The following is a 23,243-nucleotide window of genomic DNA, read 5'->3' as shown; positions in this document are numbered from 1 at the left end:
TCACAGTGTGGAGTGAGTCTGTGTGTGTCAGTGAAGAGTATGGAGTGAGTTCGTGTGCATCTCAGTGAAGTGTGTTGAGTGAGTCTGTGTGTGTGTCTCTGTGAGCAGTGTGAAGTGAATCAGTATGGAGTGAGTCTGTGTGCATGTGTCAGCGAGTAGTGTGGAATGAGTCTGTGCAAGTGTGTCAGCGAGTAGTGTGGAGTGAGTCTGTGCAAGTGTGTCAGCGAGTAGTGTGGAATGAGTCTGTGCAAGTGTGTCAGCGAGTAGTGTGGAGTGAGTCTGTGCACGTGTGTCAGCGAGTAGTGTGGAGTGAGTCTGTGCAAGTGTGTCAGCGAGTAGTGTGGAGTGAGTCTGTGCAAGTGTGTCAGCGAGTAGTGTGGAGTGAGTCTGTGCAAGTGTGTCAGCGAGTAGTGTGGAGTGAGTCTGTGCACGTGTGTCAGCGAGTAGTGTGGAGTGAGTCTGTGCAAGTGTGTCAGCGAGTAGTGTGAAATGAGACTGTGTGCATGTGTCAGTGAGTAGTGTGGAGTGAGTCTGTGTGCATGTGTCAGTGAGTAGTGTGGAGTGAGTCTGTGTGCATGTGTCAGTGAGTAGTGTGGAGTGAGTCTGTGCACGTTTGTTAGCGAGTAGTGTGGAGCGAGTCTGTGCACGTTTGTTAGCGAGTAGTGTGGAGTGAGTCTGTGCACGTTTGTTAGCGAGTAGTGTGGAGTGTAGAGTGAGGCGGTGTGTGTCTGAGTGAGCACTGAGTCTGTGTGTGAGTCTTAGTGGGGGGTGTGGAGTAAGTCTGTGTGTATCTCAGTGAAAAGGTGGAGTTAGGCTATGTGTGAGCATAAGTGAGTTTGTGTGCATCTGAGTGGATGCAGTAACATGACACCACAAGCAGAGTGCAGCCCGTGTTTGTGTTTTGGTCGCTCTGCTAGTCTGTGTGTATCCAGCTGCTGTATCCTAGCGGTTTATTTCTTTTTGACGAGGTTCCCTGAGCTGCTGCTTGTCTCCTCCATGTCTGTCCTTCGTGGCAAGGGGACCATCACAGCCTCAGATAAACAGCTGGATAGGTGCTCACACTGAGGTTTGAACCTGCAACATTCATCTAATACATTCCCGCTCTGACTGCCCTTCCCACTGCTGTCAGTTTGTACTGTAGCCTAAAACTCAGTATAAAGAATGTAAGAATGACAGATTTTTTAGTGCTTCACTAGACAGAGGTTTGGCATGACTGAATTCAGCTCAAAGCTCAAATTAAGGTTTAATTATGAATTAAATCAATTTAATGAAAAGGGATAAAACTTTAGTTACCCTTTACAAGAAGGAACAAGCATCTTTTATTGCAGTTGTATCATTAATTTTTCAATAAGCAGAGCTTTGTTCCTATGTACAAAAAATTATGAGTGAGTGGATGGATGGATTGATGGATGGATGGATGGATGGATGTAGACAAAAGTTATCTGTGCAAGAAACAATAGCTATAGATAACTATACTGGCTTGGTTTATACTTAATTATCTGAGTAACTGAATTCTGTTAAACTACATCGATATTTCTCTTTATACATACTCTACCTGCTGATAGATACCACAGGACAACAACATTTTTTTTAAATCATCAGAGAACAAAACACATTTTTCCAAATCAGTTTGTCACGCTGATTCCAAATCTGTTTTCAGTTTTTTCTGTCACGTCAACCTTTTGATTTATGAGTAATGCTAGTTAATACTGTAATTGCAAGTACTGTTTACTAAAATTAGCGTTACTGTAGTATAGGGTAAAATATCTTTAGAGCAAAATCAAATAAACAGACAGTGGGCATAAAGAAATTGAAAATTGTTTGTTAACCACCATTGTTTCTTCAAAAACGCTTTGAGTTTGATTTTCTTGTGCACACCTTGTCTGGATTGTCGCGGTACAGCGTCCAGCAGTAGTCGGCCATCATGCTTTCACTGTAACCAGCTGCACCTTCTCCGTACTCCTCATCACCTTCTACAGAATCAAGACCATTATGTGGTACAGGAACAGACAATGAATCGTCATGAGGAACAGGCCTGAATGCAGAATCTAGGCTGGGATATACAATTTTGTGCTTAGTTTTAGCTGAGAATCCACATGTATTCGTGCGGCAAAAGTAGCAGTCGTTGAGATGGTCTCGCGGTTCCCTCCACACCATCGGAATTCCAAATGGCATTGCTGCCTTTCGCCGATTTAGCCAGTCATGCAGACCATTTGAACAACTAGTACAGATGATATGTGGAACCCAAGATTTATCCTGGTCTCCAAGTAGATAGGCAAAGTATAATTTGTATATCTTCTTAAGATCTGCAGTGATTGGGCGACGTTGTGCTTTTGTTGTGAATGAACCACACACATAACAGAAACTGTCTGGATGACTAATACTATTTCTAGGCATGATAACAACTGAAAGCCAACACAGTTGATGGTGTCTGTCACCGCCGCCTTCGATTTCCAGGACGATGACCCAGAATTCAAACTCGAGAGTTAGATTTAGTATTTCTTTTGCAACAATTCGAGAAAAAAAAAATTTGTCGAGAAGCTTACGTCAGCAAAACGAAACCTGAGGCACAACTACCTGTGTTTCCCGGCAAACTAAGTTGTTTACACAAGACATGCACCTGCGCACTAGGTCAAATTAATCATACTCAAATCACAACTAGACAAGTGTCAATAAAACATGAATCAATATCTAGTCACCTAGAGAACGGTGATGCTGTCTATAAGATAAAAAAACACAGACAACTCTTGTAATACACTTAGGCAGACTGCATGTACATAATATCATACTACATATAGCTTCATCACAGAAACTTGACGTGCTAAAGAAAAACTAAACAGATTTGAAATCAGCATGAAAAATACTGTTAACCTGTGTACTTTAAAATTGGTTGAGTCATTTTTGTTAAACGCCCTCCTGTCCTCTGCTCGTTTTCACCTTCCTCTCTGCTGTTCTGACTCGATGTTACTTAGTGTAGTGAGTCAGCAAGACAGCTACCCCCCCCCCCTCCCCATCTGTCAAGCTCAGCCAAGAAATACCTTTCCCTTCTACCTCAGCAGCGGACACACACACAGTGCCAGCAGAAATCAGGAATTCAGTAAAGTACATCTTAGTTACTGCATTTATCGATCACTGCGCACAAACTAAGATTTTACTATTAAGATTTTTAGTACCATAACTGTGTACCACAAACGCACAGGAATAGTAGGATAGACCTGTTACTGCCCAATAGAAAGCATCCTTACAGAGACATACCTGTTACTGTCCAATAGAAAGCATCCTTACAGAGACATATGTCCCCTCAACCTGTTTTACAGTTAAATCCAGGGCTGAATCTCAGTACGCGTACTTTACCATACTTGCATTCTCGCAAACCTGTTTTACATCATCTTCCATTGCTGAAGACCAGTTCCAATACTAAGAACACAAGTATACAAGGATGTGTCAGTGGCAGCCCTAGCGACTCCAAGACAGAGGGGTTTATTAGGAACAGAACTAACTAAACACACTGGGAACAAATACAAAAAACAACTAAACCCCTGGAAGGGGTTGAAAATAAGGGGGAAACACCACAAAGCGAAACTTACACCGGGAAACAGGTAATTAATCAACAAGGCCATGGAACAAGGCACAGGTGAAATAATTTACAATTAACAAGACTAGGAACTAGGAAACCTAACACTAAGGGAACACTAGGAACATAAGGCTATGCAGAAAAGAATATAACCAGGCACAAAAAAGTAAATCAAAAGTGGGGGAAAAAGCAAAGAAAAAAGATACAATACCAAACACATAGGAAATACTGATAATAGAGTTACAAATGAGGTTGGCCTCTGGCCAGCCTCCAGTTCCTGAGCAGTGGGTTTATAGTCTGAGGGCCATAAACTCAACCCACTGAGCTCAGTTGCAGTACAAGTAACAGGAAAAACACTAGAGACTGAAGGGCAGGGTAGAAACGGTACAGAATATGACAGGATAGTAGAAATCCCCAGATGTTAGTCTTGCCCCGCCCCAAATATCAAGGATACATCCTTGCCAAATGAGACCAATCCCATGATTCACTGCGCCCCAATTTCGTTCTTGGAACGCAAGGTAGCACCAAGACCACAAGTACAGTCTTTGCGTTCTTGGTGTTGACATTCACCCCAGGTCTTTTAGGCCTCTTGTTGAGCCTTAATCCCTGTCTGTTGTCCCACTAATAGCAAATGCAGTGGCCACTTTGTTAGGTTTCCTTAAGTAATAACAGGTACGATCTCATTTTGTCTTCAGAACCGCCTCAGGGGTTTATGCAGTGCATCTTCAGAGGAGTCTACCTGCACACCATGCTTGTACTGAGCTGTAACCTTCGCACCTGTGGCCTTCCTTGTCAGCTTTAAGCAGTCTGGCTATTCTCCTCTGACCTCCTCCTGACTGGAGGTTTTTGTTCATCACACCGTTCTCTAAAAACACTGTAGCACATGAAAATCCCAGGAAGGGGGCTATTTCTGAGATGCCGGAACCAACACGTCTGCATGAAAAATCACAGCACCTTCATGAATCTATTTAAAAATCACACATTTTACCTGTTCTAATGCTTGCTGTTTGCATCCAAATAAACTGCTCACTGAGGGTATATGTTCATCGTTTTCTTCTGTAAGCATTGTCTCCTTATCTGTGAAGCACTAGCAGATGCAAATATATCACTTATTTGGACATATTTGCTTGTATACATATCCATTGTAATATCTTGCAATATATGGATACGACCATCCAGCGAAATGAGTAAATTGTAGCATTTTGATTGATGGTTTCACTTGGGTGCCAGTCAGTCTCCATCCAGTCAGTGAAGAGGTTAAACATTTTATAAACGCGGGGTTCATGGGATCAGACTATGCTGCCTTCTCAGTGGGAACAGCTGCCGTCATTATCAGATGAGGGATGCCAAGGTGGGAAAATTCAGGCTGAGGTGAGACACATTAAGTCAAGCCCAGGACGAGCTTCCTTAACATGCCTCGGGCCTGTAGCTGCATGCCAGCATTAGCATACATGCTGGTCGTGTTTCAGGGTTCAGACTAAGACAAATACAGGACCTCACTTCACTGCGTAATTAACTAACATGATACAGTAACATGGTGAATGACCGCCTGAAAAATATCAGGTGGGACTACAAAAAAAATGACATTTTACAATTATTCTTTCCAAATGAAATCCATCATAAAGTAACCATTTTAGCATCTGCAATGCATCAGATCCCACTAATTCTTTTCTGCATTTACAGTTAGTAGTAATGTTAATCGTGGTTGCATCACCTGACTTTTCAGAAACGCACCCTTTTCCAAGTTGTGCCGCCTGACATTTGAGGTAATGTAGATTTTTGGACAAATGTTTTTTCAATTACCTCAATGGTTTTTAAACTGCAGTGTTTTTCAACTTTTTGTGATTTTAAAGGTTTCACACATAGGATTATGCCTACTTAATATATCTTTTTTAAAATTTTATTTCTTAATCAATTTCAGTAGTTTTCTTACTGCAGTCATTGTTTGGATAACTGCACCACCTGACATTTTTGGACATTGAGATGTCAGGATCAGTCACCTGTTCCTTGTTGCCCCAAGTCCTTCGTGATTGGTGACACCAGAGATAGCTGCGGGAGCTCCTGACCAGTGGCAGCTCCTCCTGCCAAAAACTGGGATTTGTGAATGGCTGGGTAGTGAAACAAGCTTCTCCATGATGCTTGAAATGTGCACAAGTCACTTACCAGGAAACTGGGAGCGGTTCACGCGTCATAGGAATTGATATTATGGGCTGTAGATGATGATTTCCAAATTCTTTGCAGTGTTACATGTAGTAAACAATGACATTTCTTAGTTTCAACATTTGACGTGTTTTTTTTATTCTATTTTCAGTTAATTATGAGTTTATATGATTTGTAAATCATTGTATTATGTTATTTAAATTTTAAAAAAACCCCAGACCTTTTTTTTGTAACGGAGTTGTATACTGCTGTTATGGAGAACTAGCCTACTACCACTGACTGGTGAGAGAGGTGTGGCCGCTGTGCTGCATCGAATGAGAACGCAAAGAATATGTTCTCCGGAACTTTTAATAAAGGGCTTGAAACAAGGCTCTGTACTGTGTGTGTGTGTGTGTGTGTGTGTGTGTGCGTGTGTGTGTGTGTGTGTGTGTGTGTGGTCGGGTATCTGAACGCACAGAACCAAAGATGCCCAGCACAGTATATCGCTCTCCCTACTCCGATACAACTAAACCCACGTTACAAAAGAAGAAAGAAATAAACATATCGGGATAATGTCCAGCTTACGCTTGCCTCAGTCAGATTCCCTATTGGTCACGTATCTCCGGTGAAGTCGTCCAATGACAGCAGGCACTGGGCGGGACTCGCAGGGTGCGAGCTGAGCAGAATAAACAGACTAAATCCGCAGCCCTTCAATACAATTGCAAAGGACCTTTTATATTTGGATGACTATAATAAATAAAATATGTAGCCTATAATCAGTTGTTAGTGAGACACCGGCTTCACAGTGATTTTAACAACTATGTAGTTACCATACAGAGTAATTAATGGGTAATAATAGGTCTCTACATAAACTGTTATTCTGGTGAAAGACTAGAGAAACGGATAGAACATCAATGGTGTGACTGAATGCTGAGCTGAAGCGGAACCTGTACAACAAATAAAACTGAAATCTACAAACCATCTAGAAATGCGTGTGTATGCGTGCGTGTATACAGTACAGTACAGTATATATAAATTTAACGGTTGAGTGTTCACTCGGCGCGGGGGGTGATGACAAACATATATAATATAAAAAGCTATTCATGACTTCAGCCAATAAATATCAATTTATTGGGGGGGAGTTAAGACATTTTAGAAGGGCGGAAAAAAAATCATAATAAAATTAAAAATAGGCCTAAGGTCGCCCCTGAATGTAAGAATCCCTATTAAAGCTCCCGAATTCGTTTAGAAAAAGCCTCGTTCCAGTCACGCCGCCGGCCGGCCTCTGTATCCCCTTGATAGATGGGACTGTATGGCAGTCTCTTTCAGGCTCAAGCGCTCTTCAGCAAACCTGCTGACTCATTACAGACGAGCTCTCCTGCATCAGAGCTTCGGGGAATTCGGGGATCCTTTCTGTTACTGTGCTGTTTCTTCAAGATCACTGTGCTCATTGCTCCTAACAGTGCGCGGTCACAAAGAAAATGAATTACTCAAAAGCAATCTGCGTCAGCCTCAAGTAGAGCCCAGTTCAAAACTATGGAAGCTGCAGGAGGGTCAAACTACACCGTACGACGACGTACTGCAATAAAGGACTTTATACGTGAAATGCTGCGTCTCAGTAATACTCAGAGTAGTCCGTTTACTTCTTTGTGTGCTTGTGTTTGATAACGTATTTATCGTAACGCTACTCTTGTAAGTAGCCTAAATGCGAACGTATAAGTGTTTCTCATTTTAATATCGAGATTAAAGTCTATATGAATTGATATAGTAATAAACACTTGCCTAATTTCACTTTTTAAATTATTCAAAGATGGTCGTCTTTGTGCGCATACAATGAAGCGCAAAACATTGCCGGCTAGTTGTGTTTCATACACTAAGCGCTTGTAATCTAAATATCAAAACTCATGCTAGTAACCGTGTGACCAAACTTAAAAAATAAGTAAGATAACATATATCCTAAACAAAAATTTGCAGTGATTTAAATATTATTTTATGCGTGTAGACATTTGGATGGGCGAGACAGCGCGTATATTTGTTTGGTTTTGCAGTAAAAGGTGTCGCATTTTGACGGTCTGGGGCTTTTCCTTGCTCGCAGCGGCGCTGTCCTTGGTGCTGACGCCCCCGTTTAGCCGGTAAAGCGCGTCACCGGGGGATGGGGTTGCTTCAAATGTAGGTATGGGTTAATATATTTAACTCTGACTCTATAATGCCCTCTTTTAAAATTATACTGAAAAGCCGGTTAAATATAAAAGGAGGATTAAAGGAGCGTTCGCGCTTGCTTTACTAGGCAATGACTCGGCATATTGCAGGCTGCTGTGGGTAAGATGACCCCCCCCCCCCCCTAGTTCTGCCCCAGCTGAGATCCCGTCCCATCACCGCTTCCCCGTTTCATGCGTTTGCAATCAGTCTGCGTTGAGCCTGTCGTCTGAAGCCCCCGCCATTGGCAGCGGGTATCGGGGTGTGAGCCCTCCCACTCCGGCCCACCACTTACACGGTGAGGAGAAATATTGCCCCGTTAGCGAATACGCCTCCGGTATATAAAGGGAGGGCTGGGGAGGATCGGGCGCTGTGCGCACCGGAGCCCACAAGTGAGAGGACGCTTACACTGCAGCCGCGATGAGTTATACGCTGGACACCATAGGGAATCCCTACAGGAGAGGGATGGACACCAGGATCAGCTACAGCCGCACTAGCAGCTCGCCGTCCAGCGGCTTCCGCTCGCAGTCGTGGTCGCGGGCGAGTCCCACTTTCTCCAAGAGGAATGTCAGCGGGCCGGTGGCCCGGGCGTACAGCTCCGTAGTGCTCAGCTCCTCCGACAGCGTTGACTTTAGCCAGACATCGGTGTTTAATGGGGACTACAAGCGCTCCAACGAGAAGGAGCAGCTGCAGGGACTGAACGACCGCTTCGCCGTCTACATCGACAAAGTGCACTACCTGGAGCAGCAGAACAAGCATATCGAGGCGGAGATCCAGGCGCTGCGGCAGAAGCAGGTGTCGCAATCCCAGCTTGGCGACGTGTACGACCAGGAGCTGGGCGAGCTGCGTTCTGTGTTGGAGCAGATCCACCGCGACAAGGCACAGATCCAGCTGGACACGGAGCACATCGAAGAGGACATCCAGAGGTTGAAGGAGCGATTGGACGATGAAGCACGCATCAGGGAGGAGACGGAAGCCGTTATCCGTGCCATGAAGAAGGACATGGGTGACTCGGCGCTGGCCAAAGACGAACTGGACAAAAAAGTTCAGTCCCTCCAAGAGGAGCTGGCGTTCATCCGCAAGAACCACGAAGAGGAGGTGGGCGAGCTCTTGGCGCAAGTGCAGGCGTCCCAGGTGACCATGGAGAGACGGGACTATCAGAAGGCCGACATCACTGAGGCGCTCCGGGAGATCCGCTCGCAGCTGGAGGGTCACTCCTCGCAGAACCTGCAGCAGGTGGAGGACTGGTTCATGTGCCGTTACGCCAAGCTGACCGAGGCTGCCGAGCAGAACAAGGACGCCATCAAGTCCGCCCGGGATGAGATCGCAGAGTACCGCCGCCAGCTTCAGACCAAGACCGTCGAGCTGGAATCGGTCCGGGGCACCAAAGAGTCGCTGGAGAGGCAGCTAAATGACATCGAGGACCGGCACAACAGCGACCTGGCGAGCCTCCAGGTGAGAAAGCGCATCCGCGCCTGATGCGTCGTACTGGAGGGTTTTTAATGCTTTGTTACTCGTCTGAGGGCGCACAGCTTATGGGATGGCTATTGAAAGTCAAATTCAGTCATTACCTCTAATTGGCCAAAGAAGCAACAATTGCATCTTAATTATATACACAGAAACATATGTTGAAATGGATAGCTTAGAATTTATGAATGGATGAATGAATGATAATTTTCTGCGTCTTTTTGTAATTTGCACGTTCATCAAGTTATTTAAGTGAATCAAAGTCAAACGTACTTTTCAAAGTTAGGGTTGCTGTGGCTTTGTGACCTATGTAATGACACTGGAGTTGCATTTATTTGGTCCGCATTAATGGCTACTTTCGCGGTGCGCAGCGATGCTCGAGGTCTATGCAAATCGCTGCAGCTTAAGGTGACCGGGCTGTATATGCGAGCTGTGAGCCATGGCTGCAGCTCTGCTCGCAGGACGGGAGGAGGCAAATATTCAAGTGCAAAGGGGGAGAATCACTGCGACACGTACAGGCTTCATCCAGCCTGGTCTTACAGCTCATCTGACCTGAATACCTTGCACGTCTATGTGCAAATATGTTTCAGCAAAGTCACTCGTTTAATTCAGCCAAAGACCGTAATGTTACATCGGGGGAATTCGCAGGTCTAAATCAGCGAAGGGTTCGGCTCTGCTGTTGCGCATCACTTCAGTGGTGTTAGCGCGCCCTCTGGTGGGCAACCGTGGTCATTCTGAAGACGTACTGCTAAACTTTAATCGCATCTAAAAGTATACATTGAATCTGGACTCTTGAGTTCATCTAGGCTACTCTGTCCTTGTCCGGGACAAATTTTGGAAATGATTGGGACAGCTGACAAGCGGCAGGCGTCGCCCTTGATAGCTCCCCTGCGTCTGCCTGCTTGTGTCTCGCCGCACGGCGCACTGCGTCACGGCAATAGACACAGTGTAATGTGGCTAGTTTAGAAATAAACCTCTTCGGTTACTGTATTATTTATGATTATCAGGTCAAAGTGCAAAACGGTAGCAGCGAATCTATGAAAATTTAGCAGCTAAAATAAGAGCTTAACATAGTGTAACCTCCATCGAATGAAAAAGTTAATAAATCGATAAAGCACATGCAGGAGGCGAGTAGCTAAGATGTCACATAAATAGAGACGATTTCTTAAAATCGCTTTATCATCTATGTAATTTACTATTGTTATTTTATGAACTGTAGTATAAATGATGATACTTGCACAGTTCTATTTGTTATTCTTTGTCTTTTCCTCTTATTATTTTTGGTTTGATAAGACATTTTTGGAGCAATAATAAATCCTGTCTCCTCTGCACCCCTTACTTCCCCCAATACACCCCAGGAGACCATCAATCAGCTAGATAATGAATTGAAAGGGACAAAATGGGAGATGGCCCGACACCTGCGCGAGTACCAAGACCTGTTAAACGTCAAGATGGCTCTGGACATCGAGATCGCCGCCTACAGGTGTGATGGCGCAAACGAGGAGAAGCATATCGCTGCAGTCAGGAGCCGAATGTCAAGAGGGAGGGGAAATGTCGAGTAGGCGGTGCATTATGGGAGGGGTTTATATCGAGGGGGGTGTTATCATCTGATACCTTAACCCTAAATCTCATATAAACCCCTCCTACTCGACATTGTCCCTCCTACGCGACACTCGGCTCCTGGCTGCAGCCACACATACTTGAAAATGACGTAAGTGAAAACATTAGCGACTGTGACGTCATTTTTATCGCAAGTGTTTTTTAGGGTCTAAGGGTTTAAGCACATTCACATATATGTTGATTATGAAAACAATAAATTAATTTATGAAAAACAACGATGTTATTGATGCAATATTGTGTTCAGTGATGTAATCAGTGTAGTGCTATATCTAAGGCTCTTGAGATTCTTCAGCTTTTCACACTTAAAAGGTATGTTTCCCAGTTCCAGACAAATAAAAGTCCTCTAAAATTGCATGCAATAACATTGTATTTTTGAAACACTGATGTATCCAGCAGCTGGGAAGTGACCATGTTCCCTCTCCCTCTCTGTCTCCTCACCTGCTTTTCTGCACAGAAAACTCCTGGAGGGGGAGGAGACCCATTTTAGCTCATTCCCATACCGGCAGCCGGTCAGCACCACCAAGGGGCTAAAGACTAAGGGAGATCCATCAAGATTGAAAGTGCAGCACAAGTTTGTGGAGGAGATCATTGAGGAGACACGTGTGGAGGACGAGAAGTCGGAAATGGATGAGATCCTAGCAGAAGCAGCAGAAGAGCTGTCCGCTGTGACTGGTGATGAGGAAGAGAAGGCAGGAGAGGAGCTAGAGGAAGGAGAGGAAGAGGTGAAAGAGGATGAGATAGTGGCCACCACTGAAAGTGGGGTAAGTGTTATGCCCGAGGAGCAGGGAGAGGAGGGAGAGAAAGAGGAGGATGAAAAAGAGGAAGGAGAAGGGGAAGGTGAAGAGGAAGGAAAGGAGGAGGAGATTGAGGCAGAAGAAGAGGGAAAAGAACAAGAGGAGACAGCAGAGGAAACTGTCCCAAGTGCTACTGCTGCAAAGTCAGAAGCTGCCCCTGATGCAGGAGCAAGTGGTGGTGAGGAAGAGGGAGAGGAAGAGGAAAAGACAGAGGATAAAGCAGACGATGAGTCAGCCAGTGACAAAGGATCAAAAGATGGCGACGAGAAGGAAGCAGTGCAAGAAGAGGAAGTAGCTGAGGGCAGGGAGGAAGAGCAGGCGGAGTCTTCACCAGGAGAGGAGCCGACGGCCAAGGAGGAAGCTGGCAAGGAAAGGGAATCTAAGGAAGAGGCAGCAAAGGAAAGTCCTCCCAAGACAAGCCCAGTCACGGAAGAAGTACCTAAGAAAAGTCCAGTAGCAGAAGAAACACCCAAGAAAAGTCCAGTCAAGGAAGTTCCACCTAAGGAAAGCCCAGTCAAAGAAGGACCAACCAAGGAAAGCCCAGTCAAAGAAGGACCAACCAAGGAAAGCCCAGTCAAAGAAGGACCAACCAAGGAAAGTCCAGTCAAAGAAGGACCAACCAAGGAAAGTCCAGTCAAAGAAGGACCAACCAAGGAAAGTCCAGCCAAAGAAAGTGAAGTCAAGGACAAACCACCCAAAGAAAGTCAAGCTAAGGAGGAACCAGCTAAGGTGGAAGGGGAAAAGGTAGTTAAAAAGAGTGATTCTGAGGTAGAGCAGGAGAAGACAGAGAAGAAGGATGCAGCCATGAATGGGGAGGTAGAGAAGGGAAGTCCAAAGGAGGAAGAGAAGACAGAGGCAGACGAGAAGGACGTGATCGCTAATGGAGTGGACGAGAGCCCCATCAAAGAAGAGCCTGGCCAGAAAGTGGTCATTACCAAGACGGTGGAGACCATCACCACAGGTGAGGGTGGGGAGAAGCATGTCACCAAATCCGTGACTGTCACTGAGACAGTGAAACAGCTGGATGAAATGACAGAGAAGGTGGTTTCCAGCAAGAAGGTGGAGAAGGTTACCTCTCAATCTGTCAAGCAGGTCACAGAGACAGAATAAACACTTCAAAAACAAATAGCTGAGGTTGGAAGAAGAGGTAGGCAATTAATAAAGGCATAATAATGTAATTAATTAAATCTAACAGCTGAAAAGATTACACTATAACATTCACTCAGAGAAACGCTGAGAAGGTCTATATGACATGAAAATATAATTCAAAACTGCATGTCAGTGAGTGCTTTAAATGGGCTTTATTGCAGATGGGTGTGGAGGGGGCTGTCCAGGAGTTCTTAACTTTTTTGGGGTGATTATTGTTTCCACAGTGTGGGGGGGGGGGGGGTTTAGGGTGGGGGCATTTGCATGCGAGTTCGACAGAAGAGCACCCCCGTCCCCCCAAAAGTGGGAGATGGAGCACTTGATTGTAAATAACCGAATATGAGACAAATGGGTGACAAGAGGCAGGTGGTTGGTGGGAGGGGGGGGGGGGATGTGAGGACAGTAATGTACATTCACAAGTGGAAGCCTTATTTACGCAAGGAGTCAGCTGAGCCAAATAAACAATAAAGGACTCTAGTAATAACGCATCGCAACGGGAGGTCAGGTGAGCAGACGGCCCAACACACAGAACAGGCCACGCCGGAAGCCAACTGTAACTGACTGTACCTGAGCATTAAAACGTAGCCTTAAACATGCTTCTTCTTGTTGTCTGTTATGTTTACCTTATGAGTGCAATAAAAAATAAAACGAGCACGTGCACATAAATGGAAGTATGGAAGACTGGGACGTTTCATTCAAGACTGAACACACTTCAGGTGCTACACTTTACTGATCATGTCTGTTCTTTCAGCCAAACATCTGTCGACAGCAATATGCTCAATAAACCTCATTCAGAAATTCTCTTCTCCACTTCCTGTCTTATTTCACAGAGATAAAAGTGTGTCTCCATGTCATGCTATTATAAGTGCTGCTTTGTGCTGCTGTAATTAAGCTTTTGACTAACAGTGGTGTGTGTGCAGTTTCTCCATTGAGTCTCCTCCAAGTTTGCCGGACCAGAAACACATGGTGAGATGAATTCTAAACTGCCCCAGCACTGGAAACCCTGCCTTGTACCCTTTACCTCCCCCACAACAACAGGATAGACTCCAGACTCACCGTAACCCTGTAGTGCTGCGATTCTCAACCCGTGGGTCACAGCAAGTTCTGAAAGGGTCGCAAACCAGAGTAGGAAACGTAAGCATTTTAAAACCATCCTATGTTGATCCACCATCAGTTTTCCCAGCCCCAATCCTATAATTAACCTATATAAACGGGTCTTGGGTCTGCAAATGCTTAGTGCAAAACTAGTGAACACTCAACCAATCCAAGAAGCCAAACCACAGGTGCGTAATTTAAAATTCACAAGCATATCCAATCAGATTTGTGCGATATGCATTGATTGGCGTAAAGGCAGAGTGCACTGCGTGCTTGACCATAGCGTTAATTTAAACCTGCATTTGATATAAGGTCGCGACTGAGCTAGATTGGTGTTAAAAAAGAAAAAAAACTGGATCGTGGTGCAAAAAGTTTGAGAACCGCTGCTGTAGTGGATATGTGGTTTTGGAGTGTGGAGTTCAGCTAAATCTTATTTTGAGAAGCCCGCGAAAACTTTAAAAGAGTATTTACATTGCACATATTCAATAGCCTATAGCTAACAATATGATCTGAAAAATGAATACTGATCTGTAAACATCAAAAAGTTAAACATGAGACTACACTTATATTGCATGGCTTACACAGCAGAATATGTTGTGTTAACACTCCCTGGCTGTCCAGCTCTTCCGCAGACGACCTACTCCTATTTGTGAATCACGTGCACACTTAGTAAATATGGAGTCACCCGGGTTACACACCGCTCAACTCATTTTCAGAGTGTGTAGCAAAGCAGGCTGTACATGCAGCAAGAGGGTGCTTAAGAGTGCACAGCACCCCCACGTTAATAATAGCACCTTCGGGTGGCATTAAGTCAGTCCGTGAGTCTGTAGTCCGCCATCACTAATTCCAAATGCACCTTTAGTGACTTTATTTTAGACCCAGCAGCGGACACCAGACTTACAACAAATCAATGCATTTACAAGTGCATCATTATCGTATACAGCAAGGTACAGTACTATCTGCAAAGCATTATCACGCAGAACACATGAACTCTTAGCTAACAATTTTAAGACCTGAAGCAGAATAGTTAGGAGAATTGTTCTAAGCACATCAGGGATTGGGGACTCAATACCTTATTGTCCATTATCTCCGGCTCTATGAGGAAAACCTCCTGTATCTGAAGCGCTATGAAGCATATATGTGCATAAATGTCTGCAAAGGACGCTCGACATATGAATGATCTCCGCTGTCCGCTGAAAAACATTGGTGCCGGTTCCGTGTGAGTGTGACGAATGGCTTCCCCAAAGTTGCAGGGTTCCCTGTGACTTTCAGCAAAGCAATCCTGCCTTCTCTACTCCGGGAAGACCAGCAACTCTGCCTGGAAACTAACATCATTCGATATTGATTCGCTACCGATTAATAGGGTTTTCATTGTCACTTACATTCGCATATAAAAACAGAGACGCACATCCGCATACAAACACAGATACACATGTGTTTGTTTACTAGCCTATTCAAAGCGGAATGCCACTTTGGACTATACTAAAGTCACTTTCCGGGGACAGTATCCCTAAAATGAGCCCATGAGGTTTAAATGAGAAACCTGTCCTGTATCAGATGTGTGAGACTTAGCCCCGGCTCTCCGGGAATACTGCTGTGTCATAGTCACAGGGAGGGGGCAGCCGGCCGTATCCCCATGTGGGGCTCTGCGGTATTTTAAGGACAGTCTCAGTCCCGCCGTGTAGCAAAATTGTACGGCTTGAATATCTAACGCTCAGACTTGCGGCGGCCCCTGTGTTTAAATAATAGCGTGCGTCCCAAAGTCCCATCGCTGCTCCGCCAAACGGCTTCTGCGGACTTTTATCACTGCAATGCGGGGTACCGTGCCCAGAAGCAGCGCTTTAATAAACTCATGTACACCAGATACAATGAAAATCACACAAGGGCTTCCTTAGAGCACATTAGAGGGTTTTCCGTTTCTTGATGTATTAGGAAAAATATTAAATATAACATCTATTTACTCTATACGCATACTTTGCTTGGAAGTATCTGCCGTGATTCTTTTTTTATTTTTTTAAACTAAATGTTTTATTTTGCTTCTGGATAATAGTCAGTGATTTTTTTTTATTTACTTTATAAATACTTTATATATATTTTTCTAATACTCACGAACTGTAATAATACACTACACAGGGATTTCATAGAGTAAGAACTGCTTAAGACAAGACAAATTAATCAGCATTAGTGGCGTAACCAGGAATCTACGTCCCGTGCGTATCTAGCCTTTCACCCCATAGTCCTCGGTGCGCCCAACTGCAGCACGGCTCAACCTATTATCGCGTTTCACAAGAACAGGTTTTTCATAATAAACTGTATATATTTTAAATGATTGTGCATAACCGCGAACATGTGATTTATTTTTAACTGCTGGAAACCGAATTTGAGAATGATGATGCATTTGAAAACACAGTAAACTGATGGTCTATTTGCTGTGCGATTTTTAAGTCCTTATAGTACATGGGACCAATTAGTTGCCAGCCGTGTGCGCGAAACAGCAACGATTGATTGCTCATCAATTTGCAGTAATTCCGAAACAACACGGAAGGAATTTAGGAGTTACTGCACACGAAAATAAGTGATTTATAAGTAAGTAAGTAAACTCCTTATAATGAGCGCATGATGCATTTTAACGATTCACGGGATGACAGGATGATGGGGAACACAGGTCACAAACGTAAATATTTCTGGATTTCACATAAAAAAAATCTTAGTGACATGGGGTGCGTACGCACCTTGTGCACCGTGCGTGGCTAAGCCAGTGATCAGCATCCCCAAAAGATAAGTTCATGAAAATATTTTGAAGGACCGATGAAGTGATGACAAAATTTATTATGAATGGTTACTGTGTCATTATCCTGCTAAATATCACAAATAAAGACGAGGAAGAAACGCACTGTTCTCAGTAAAGGTGAGCTTTATTCCGAGCAGCAAAGCAGCCGTTTAGACATTGCGAACATTACAAGTTTGTGTATCAGTGACACCATCTCCCGTCATGCTGTGCGCTTTAGCTACATCGCGGCATAATTGTTTCTGCATTCATACCTGTGTGGCTGTGCTCACTTTACGCCTTTTGATTTTACATATGGTTTATCTAACTAATTTCGCTGTATTTTGCCTTGTCGGCGAGAAGATTCATTCTCTTGGTAGTTCGCACACGGCCGTTCACTCTTTCTTCTTCTCTTTTGGCTTTTGTTCTTCCTTTACCTTCCCTTCCTTCTTCTCCTCTACCTTTTGTTCAGCGCCACCTGCTGCTGTTTCAGGTTTCTTGGCAGTTTCCTCATCCTTCCCTGCCATTTTCTTCTCATCCTTTCCTACCTTTTTCTCCACACCCTTCTCACCCTTCCCTTCCTCTTCCTTCTTTGCTTCCTCATCCTTTCCTACCTTTTTCTCCACAGCCTTCTCATCCTTCCCTTCCTCCTCCTCCTTTGCGTCCTCATCCTTTGCTACTTTTTTCTCCTCACCCTTCTCATCCTTCCCTTCCTCTTCCTCCTTTGCTTCCTCATCCTTTCCTACCTTTTTCTCCTCACCCTTCTCATCCTTCCCTTCATCTTCCTCCTTTGCTTCCTCTTCCTTTCCTACCTTTTTCTCCTCAACTGTCTCATCTTTTACTTCCTCTTCCTCCTTTGCTTCCTCATCCTTTTCTGCTTTTCCCCCCTCAGCCTTATCATCTTTCCCTTCCTTTTCCTCCACAGCTTCATCATCCTTTCCCTCATCTTCCTTCTTTAATACCTCATCTGTCTCAGCATCTTTCTCCTCAGCCTTCTCATCTTCTCCTGCCTCTTCTTCTGCACCCTCTGTTTCTCCTTCCCCCTGGTCTCCTTCCTCTTCCTCTCCACCTTTTTCTCCCTCATCCCCACCATCCTCTTTCGTTTCCTCTTCTTCTGCTACCTCTTCTTCAGCTCCTGCTTCCCCTTTGTCCCCATCCTCATCTGCAGCAGGAATATAAACATCAATGTTTGAATCACAGAAAGTATTCATAATTGTTTAGTTAACAGATTTACACATTTCTTAGGACTTTTACATGCAATAAACAGATTACAAATAAGGCTATTCGTAAAGGAAGAAGAATTAAAGATGTTCCTATTTCACAACTGTGCAGATATGCAAAGAGAATGTATATCTTTAAATAAGCATGGAGCACAGAACTCTGGGTAGCATAACCCCTTCCACCCCCACCCCTGCCGCCTCTTTGTACTGACCGCCTGCTTCTTCCTGTGTTTCTGCCTCTTCTTCCTCCTCTTTTTCCTCATCTTCTGGGGGCAGGCTAGCTTCAGCACGATGCGCCCGGCTAACGGTGATGACCTCATCTGCAGAGGAGATGGACGTGCCGAGCAGACGCGTGCTGAACAGGTAGGGGGCGCCGGAGCTCAGGCCAGGTGACAGTGTGAACATTGGGCGGGTAAATGAGGGTGCCACAGGCAGGCTGGCAACCACACCCACACCGAAGCGTGTCTCCTCTCCTTCTAACAGTTTCCTGTATGTGTTTTGAGAGAATTGAGAAAATACATTTATTATAGTGTCTAGCACAGAGTCCCTAGCAAGACATTTTTGGGAATTGGGGTAAGACCAAGATGGCCTCTTAAGTAGTGGAATTCACTAATTCTCTGAAGAATGAGCGTAGTACAAACTCCACATCATTAAGATGGTCGTCTTTGGGACTGGGGTTCACTAATATTCTAAAACAGGAGTATAGTACAAACTCCACACCACTGAGGACCAAGACTGGAGTTCACTAATGCTCATTAAAGGTGTTTAAGCCCAAACCAAAATTGTGTTCACATTTGTTCAAAGGTTTTTGAGTAATGATTTGAGGTGTGAAGTCAGGCTGCTAGTTTAAAAGTTGATTGAAAAGATAATGTCTTTGACAATTAAATGTGAATGATGTTCAACATTATGTTCATAGTGTTTTATTTTTTTAAAGGAAACCTTTAAAAGCCAATTTCGAGGGCATCCCACTACTGACCTGTAAGCGGCGATCTCGATATCCAGAGCCATCTTGACGTTGAGCAGGTCCTGGTATTCTCGGAGATGTCGAGCCATCTCATCCTTGGTGGCACGCAGCTCCTCCTCCAGCTGGTTGATAGAGTCCTGGGGGGGGAGGGGGGGGGGGCATGCACAGCAGTGCTACATCTACATAACATAGCCACAGCGCCCATGCCAGACAGCTCGGGCTCCCGCTTGTCCTAGAATCCGCAGCGCTGCACCGGCACTGACCTGCATGGCTTCGATCTCACTGCCCTGCTTGTCCTCCAGCTCCTGCAGCTGCCTCTCCAGTGCCTGGTTGATGCCCCTGCAGGCGTCGATCTCCAGGGAGAGGTCCTGCAGCTGGCGCCGGCACTCGCCCGCCTCGTCCCTGGCGCTGCGCATGACATCGCTCTGCCGGGCAGCACTCTCTGCCAACGCTCCCGCCTTGCTGTGGAACCAGTCCTCGGCGCACTGCATGTTGCGCTGTGCCAGCCGCTCGTACTGGGCACGGATGTCGCGCAGCGCAGCGGTCAGGTCGGGCCCGGCCAGCTCGGCCTCGGCACGCACGCTGACCTGTGCGCTGTACTGTGCCTGCACCTGCAGCTCGGCGATCTCGCTCTCATGCAGCTTCTTCAGGAAGCCCAGTTCATCCAGCAGGCCGTCAGCCCGTTTCTCCATCTCTGTGCGGGCCAGTGCTGCCTCATCTGCGCCACGGCGCGCCTCCAGCAGCCGTCCCTCCGCCTCCTCCCTGGCCCGGGCCTCCTCCTCATAGCGCTCTTGCAGACTCCTCAACTCCTCTCGCAGGTGCTCCCGCCGGCCGTGGGCAGCCTGCATCTCGGCCCGCGCCTCCTCCACCGCCGACCGCAGCTCGCGGCTCTCCTGCTCATACAGTGCCCGCAGGCGACTGGGCTCCCCGTGCCGCCGCCGCAGCACTAGCAGCTCCGCCTCCAGCATGCGGTTGCGCTGCTCCAGCTCACGCACATGGTCGATGAAGCCGGCGAAACGGTCGTTCAGCTCCTGCAGCTGGGCCTTCTCCTGTGTGCGCACCGCCCGGAACTCGCAGCTCACCTGCGTCGCACGGTTGAGGTCCAGTTCGGAGGAGAGCACCGGCCGGCCCAGCTGTACAGAGGCCCTCTGGGGGACGGCGTAACGAGAAGAGAGCATCACGCCGCTCCGTGCTGCCACCCGGGGGCCGGCATCCAGGAAGCGCCTCCGTGATAGGGAGGGGAAGAAGGGCTCGTAACCGCTGGAAGTCATGGCCACTCAGCGCCGGGGAGTGGTGCCGTTACAGGGAGCTGGGTCTGTGCCGCTGGCTGGAGAGGTGCAGCCACTCTTATACGACGCAGAACTCTGACGCATGCATTTTCTGAGGCAGCAGAAGCAGAATCAATACAGCAGCATGCAGTCCTGAGCCCAGAGAGAGAGAGAGAGAGACAGAGAGCAAGAGAGAGAGAAGAGGGAGCGAGGTAAGGAGACAAGAAATGACAGAAAGCAGGAGGGAACTTTGAGACGGTGTTTTAAGTCGGTTTGCAGGAAGTAACCTGAGACCTTCTGTCCGATGCAGGAAATCACCAGAACAGCAAAAGGACCCAAGGTCACTGAAAGAAAAGTATCTGATGGACACAAACCTGAGGAGACACATCAATGATCCCTCCTGGAATATTTATATAAGGTTTTCCTGTTTTCAGGAAGAAAGTAAATTCTGCACTGCAGAAAACTGGAGCCAGCAGTAATGTGCTCTCATACACAAAATGCCACAATGCTGCCCCAAGTGGGCTTAGCAGGTCAGTGCACATCCATATCTCCTTACCAATGTCCAGCAACTGCATATACCTTCAGGGTGCTGTAAGGAATAACGGTGTGGTCACCTTGCGTAGACGGTTACATACATCGGCTCAAATGGTGAAAACGTAACCAGAACACAGGACAAGACCAATGTGATCAAGAGGCCATCTTCCCCACATAGAATGAGCTAAATTTAAACCGACACAGAATACCATGATGTTATAAAACACACACACCTCAAGGTGTGCGACAGAACTGAGACAGATTTATTTATGTTAAAGGACACCAGGCGGGCACTGGTATACACCCCCTGTACAGTATGCTGATCAGGGTATTTCAGAAAACATACCGCAAACATTACAGCATTTAAAAGCACTTAAGCACTTACTCATATGCCATCGAAAATGGAGACGATACTCCCTCAGATACCCAATCATAGGCGGGGACGGGACCCCCTCGGATAACCAATCATAGGCGGGGACGGGACCCCCTCGGATAACCAATCATATGGCGGGGACGGGACCCCCTCGGATAACCAATCATAAGGCGGGGACGGGACCCCCTCGGATAACCAATCATAGGCGGGGACGGGACCCCCTCGGATAACCAATCATAGGCGGGGACGGGACCCCCTCGGATAACCAATCATAGGCGGGGACGGGACCCCCTCGGATAACCAATCATAGGCGGGGACGGGACCCCCTCGGATAACCAATCATAGGCGGGGACGGGACCCCCTCGGATAACCAATCATAGGCGGGGACGGGACCCCCTCGGATAACCAATCATAGGCGGGGACGGGACCCCCTCGGATATCCAATCATAGACGGGGACGGGACCCCATCAGATACCCACTCGATTGTGGATGGGGACAGGACCCGACCTCGTCAGATACCCGATTGTGAACAGATACAGGAAGTCATCAGATACCCAACCCCGTATAGGGACGGGACCCACCGGATACCCAACTGCAGACAGAGACAGGACCCTATCAGATACCCGAATGGGGGTGGGACCCTGTTAGATGCCCGATCCTGGATGGGGACAGGACCCTATCAGATACCCGAATGGGGGTGGGACCCTGTTAGATGCCCGATCCTGGATGGGGACAGGACCCTATCAGATACCCGAATGGGGGTGGGACCCTGTTAGATGCCCGATCCTGGATGGGGACAGGACCCTATCAGATACCCGAATGGGGGTGGGACCCTGTTAGATGCCCGATCCTGGATGGGGACAGGACTCTGTCAGATACCCGATTGCAGACGGGGCTGGGACCTGCTGTCGGATATCTGAACACAGACAGGGACAGGACCCTATCAGATACCCGAATGGGGGTGGGACCCTGTTAGATGCCCGATCCTGGATGGGGACAGGACCCTATCAGATACTCGAATGGGAGTAGGACCCTGTTAGATGCCCGATCCTGGATGGGGACAGGACTCTGTCAGATACCCGATTGCAGACGGGGCTGGGACCTGCTGTCGGATATCTGAACACAGACAGGGACAGGACCCTACCAGATACCCGAATGGGGGTGGGACCCTGTTAGATGCCCGATCCTGGATGGGGACAGGACCCTATCAGATACCCGAATGGGGGTGGGACCCTGTTAGATGCCCGATCCTGGATGGGGACAGGACCCTATCAGATACCCGAATGGGAGTGGGACCCTGTTAGATGCCCGATCCTGGATGGGGACAGTACTCTGTCAGATACCCGATTGCAGACGGGGCTGGGACCTGCTGTCGGATATCTGAACACAGACAGGGACGGGACCCTATTGGATAACTGATCGCGGACAGGAATGGGACCCCGTCAGATGTCTGACCACGATAATGGAACGGGGCCCCATCGGACACCCAACTGGGGAATAAAAACTAACAACATCCTGCCAGATACCTGATCATAGAACAGACATGAACAGAATAATCAGGGAATAACTTGAAACAAAAGCATGATTAGAAGTCTGGTGACCTTTGTGAAGAGTGTGACCTGCCGAAAGTCTGGGAAATCAGATACTAGTCAGAAAACAGCCATTTTGGCATAAAAAGCCCCTGGGCTCCTACCCATGAGTGAAGGAGAGCCGGAGCTGGCTGGCATGTCGAACCCACATCATTTAGATGTGGCCAATGTCCTGAATTCCTTACACATATATTAATCTCTTTTCCACTAAAGCAGTGTTTCCCAGTCCTCAGGGAGCCATAGACAGTCCAGGGAGCTGGGAAGGCACTGGAAGGTAGCAAAAATGTAGACTGTCTGACAGGGAGCTTTTAGGGAGCAAAAACAGTGGGTCCCCAAGAACCAGACTGGGAAACACTGCTGGGAAACACTGCTCTGAAGTATAATGTTTCCTTCAGAAATACTTTACTAAGTCCAGCTAAGCCTCTGGTGGGTATGGTGGACAGGACCTAGGATTTGTGGGGGGGAAACAGTCCTTTTCAAGGGGAGCAGAGCATGGC

At 46.7% G+C, this 23,243-nt stretch overlaps 2 protein-coding genes across 2 annotated transcripts; one reads left to right on the top strand and one right to left on the bottom strand.

Annotated features, from left to right (window-relative positions):
- The first annotated feature begins 8,175 nt into the window (after window positions 1-8,175).
- On the top strand, window positions 8,176-13,734 carry LOC111833220 (neurofilament medium polypeptide-like). Its single transcript, XM_023791243.2, has 3 exons — window positions 8,176-9,364; window positions 10,735-10,859; window positions 11,451-13,734. The coding sequence occupies exons 1-3, from the start codon at window positions 8,330-8,332 to the stop codon at window positions 12,898-12,900; spliced, it is 2,610 nt and encodes an 869-aa protein (XP_023647011.1). The 5' UTR covers window positions 8,176-8,329; the 3' UTR covers window positions 12,901-13,734.
- Window positions 13,735-16,927: 3,193 nt separating this feature from the next.
- Window positions 16,928-20,397, bottom strand: LOC111833221 (neurofilament light polypeptide-like). The gene is made up of 4 exons (XM_023791245.2): window positions 19,246-20,397; window positions 18,995-19,119; window positions 18,231-18,505; window positions 16,928-17,960 (listed from the first exon to the last, which is right to left on the bottom strand). Exons 1-4 carry the CDS (start codon window positions 20,251-20,253, stop codon window positions 17,194-17,196), a joined length of 2,175 nt encoding a protein of 724 aa, XP_023647013.1. The 5' UTR covers window positions 20,254-20,397; the 3' UTR covers window positions 16,928-17,193.
- Window positions 20,398-23,243: the final 2,846 nt, after the last annotated feature.

The sequence above is a fragment of the Paramormyrops kingsleyae genome, chromosome 7 (assembly GCF_048594095.1).
Source record: "Paramormyrops kingsleyae isolate MSU_618 chromosome 7, PKINGS_0.4, whole genome shotgun sequence".
Classification (NCBI taxonomy): Eukaryota; Metazoa; Chordata; class Actinopteri; order Osteoglossiformes; family Mormyridae; genus Paramormyrops; species Paramormyrops kingsleyae.
Note: the sequence above shows the minus strand (reverse complement) of the source record. Positions and strands in the feature narration are given on the sequence as shown.

Excerpts from the sequence above, each read along its gene's own strand:
- LOC111833221 (XM_023791245.2), bottom strand. The coding sequence starts at position 20,253 with ATGACTTCCAGCGGTTACGAGCCCTTCTTCCCCTCCCTATCACGGAGG. Across the intron at positions 19,120-19,245 it reads GTGAGATCGAAGCCATGCAG|GACTCTATCAACCAGCTGGA; the intron begins GTCAGTGCCGGT and ends CTCCCCCCCCAG. Across the intron at positions 18,506-18,994 it reads ATCGAGATCGCCGCTTACAG|GAAACTGTTAGAAGGAGAGG; the intron begins GTCAGTAGTGGG and ends AAACACATACAG.
- LOC111833220 (XM_023791243.2), top strand. The coding sequence starts at position 8,330 with ATGAGTTATACGCTGGACACCATAGGGAATCCCTACAGGAGAGGGATG. Across the intron at positions 9,365-10,734 it reads GCGACCTGGCGAGCCTCCAG|GAGACCATCAATCAGCTAGA; the intron begins GTGAGAAAGCGC and ends AATACACCCCAG. Across the intron at positions 10,860-11,450 it reads ATCGAGATCGCCGCCTACAG|AAAACTCCTGGAGGGGGAGG; the intron begins GTGTGATGGCGC and ends TTTTCTGCACAG.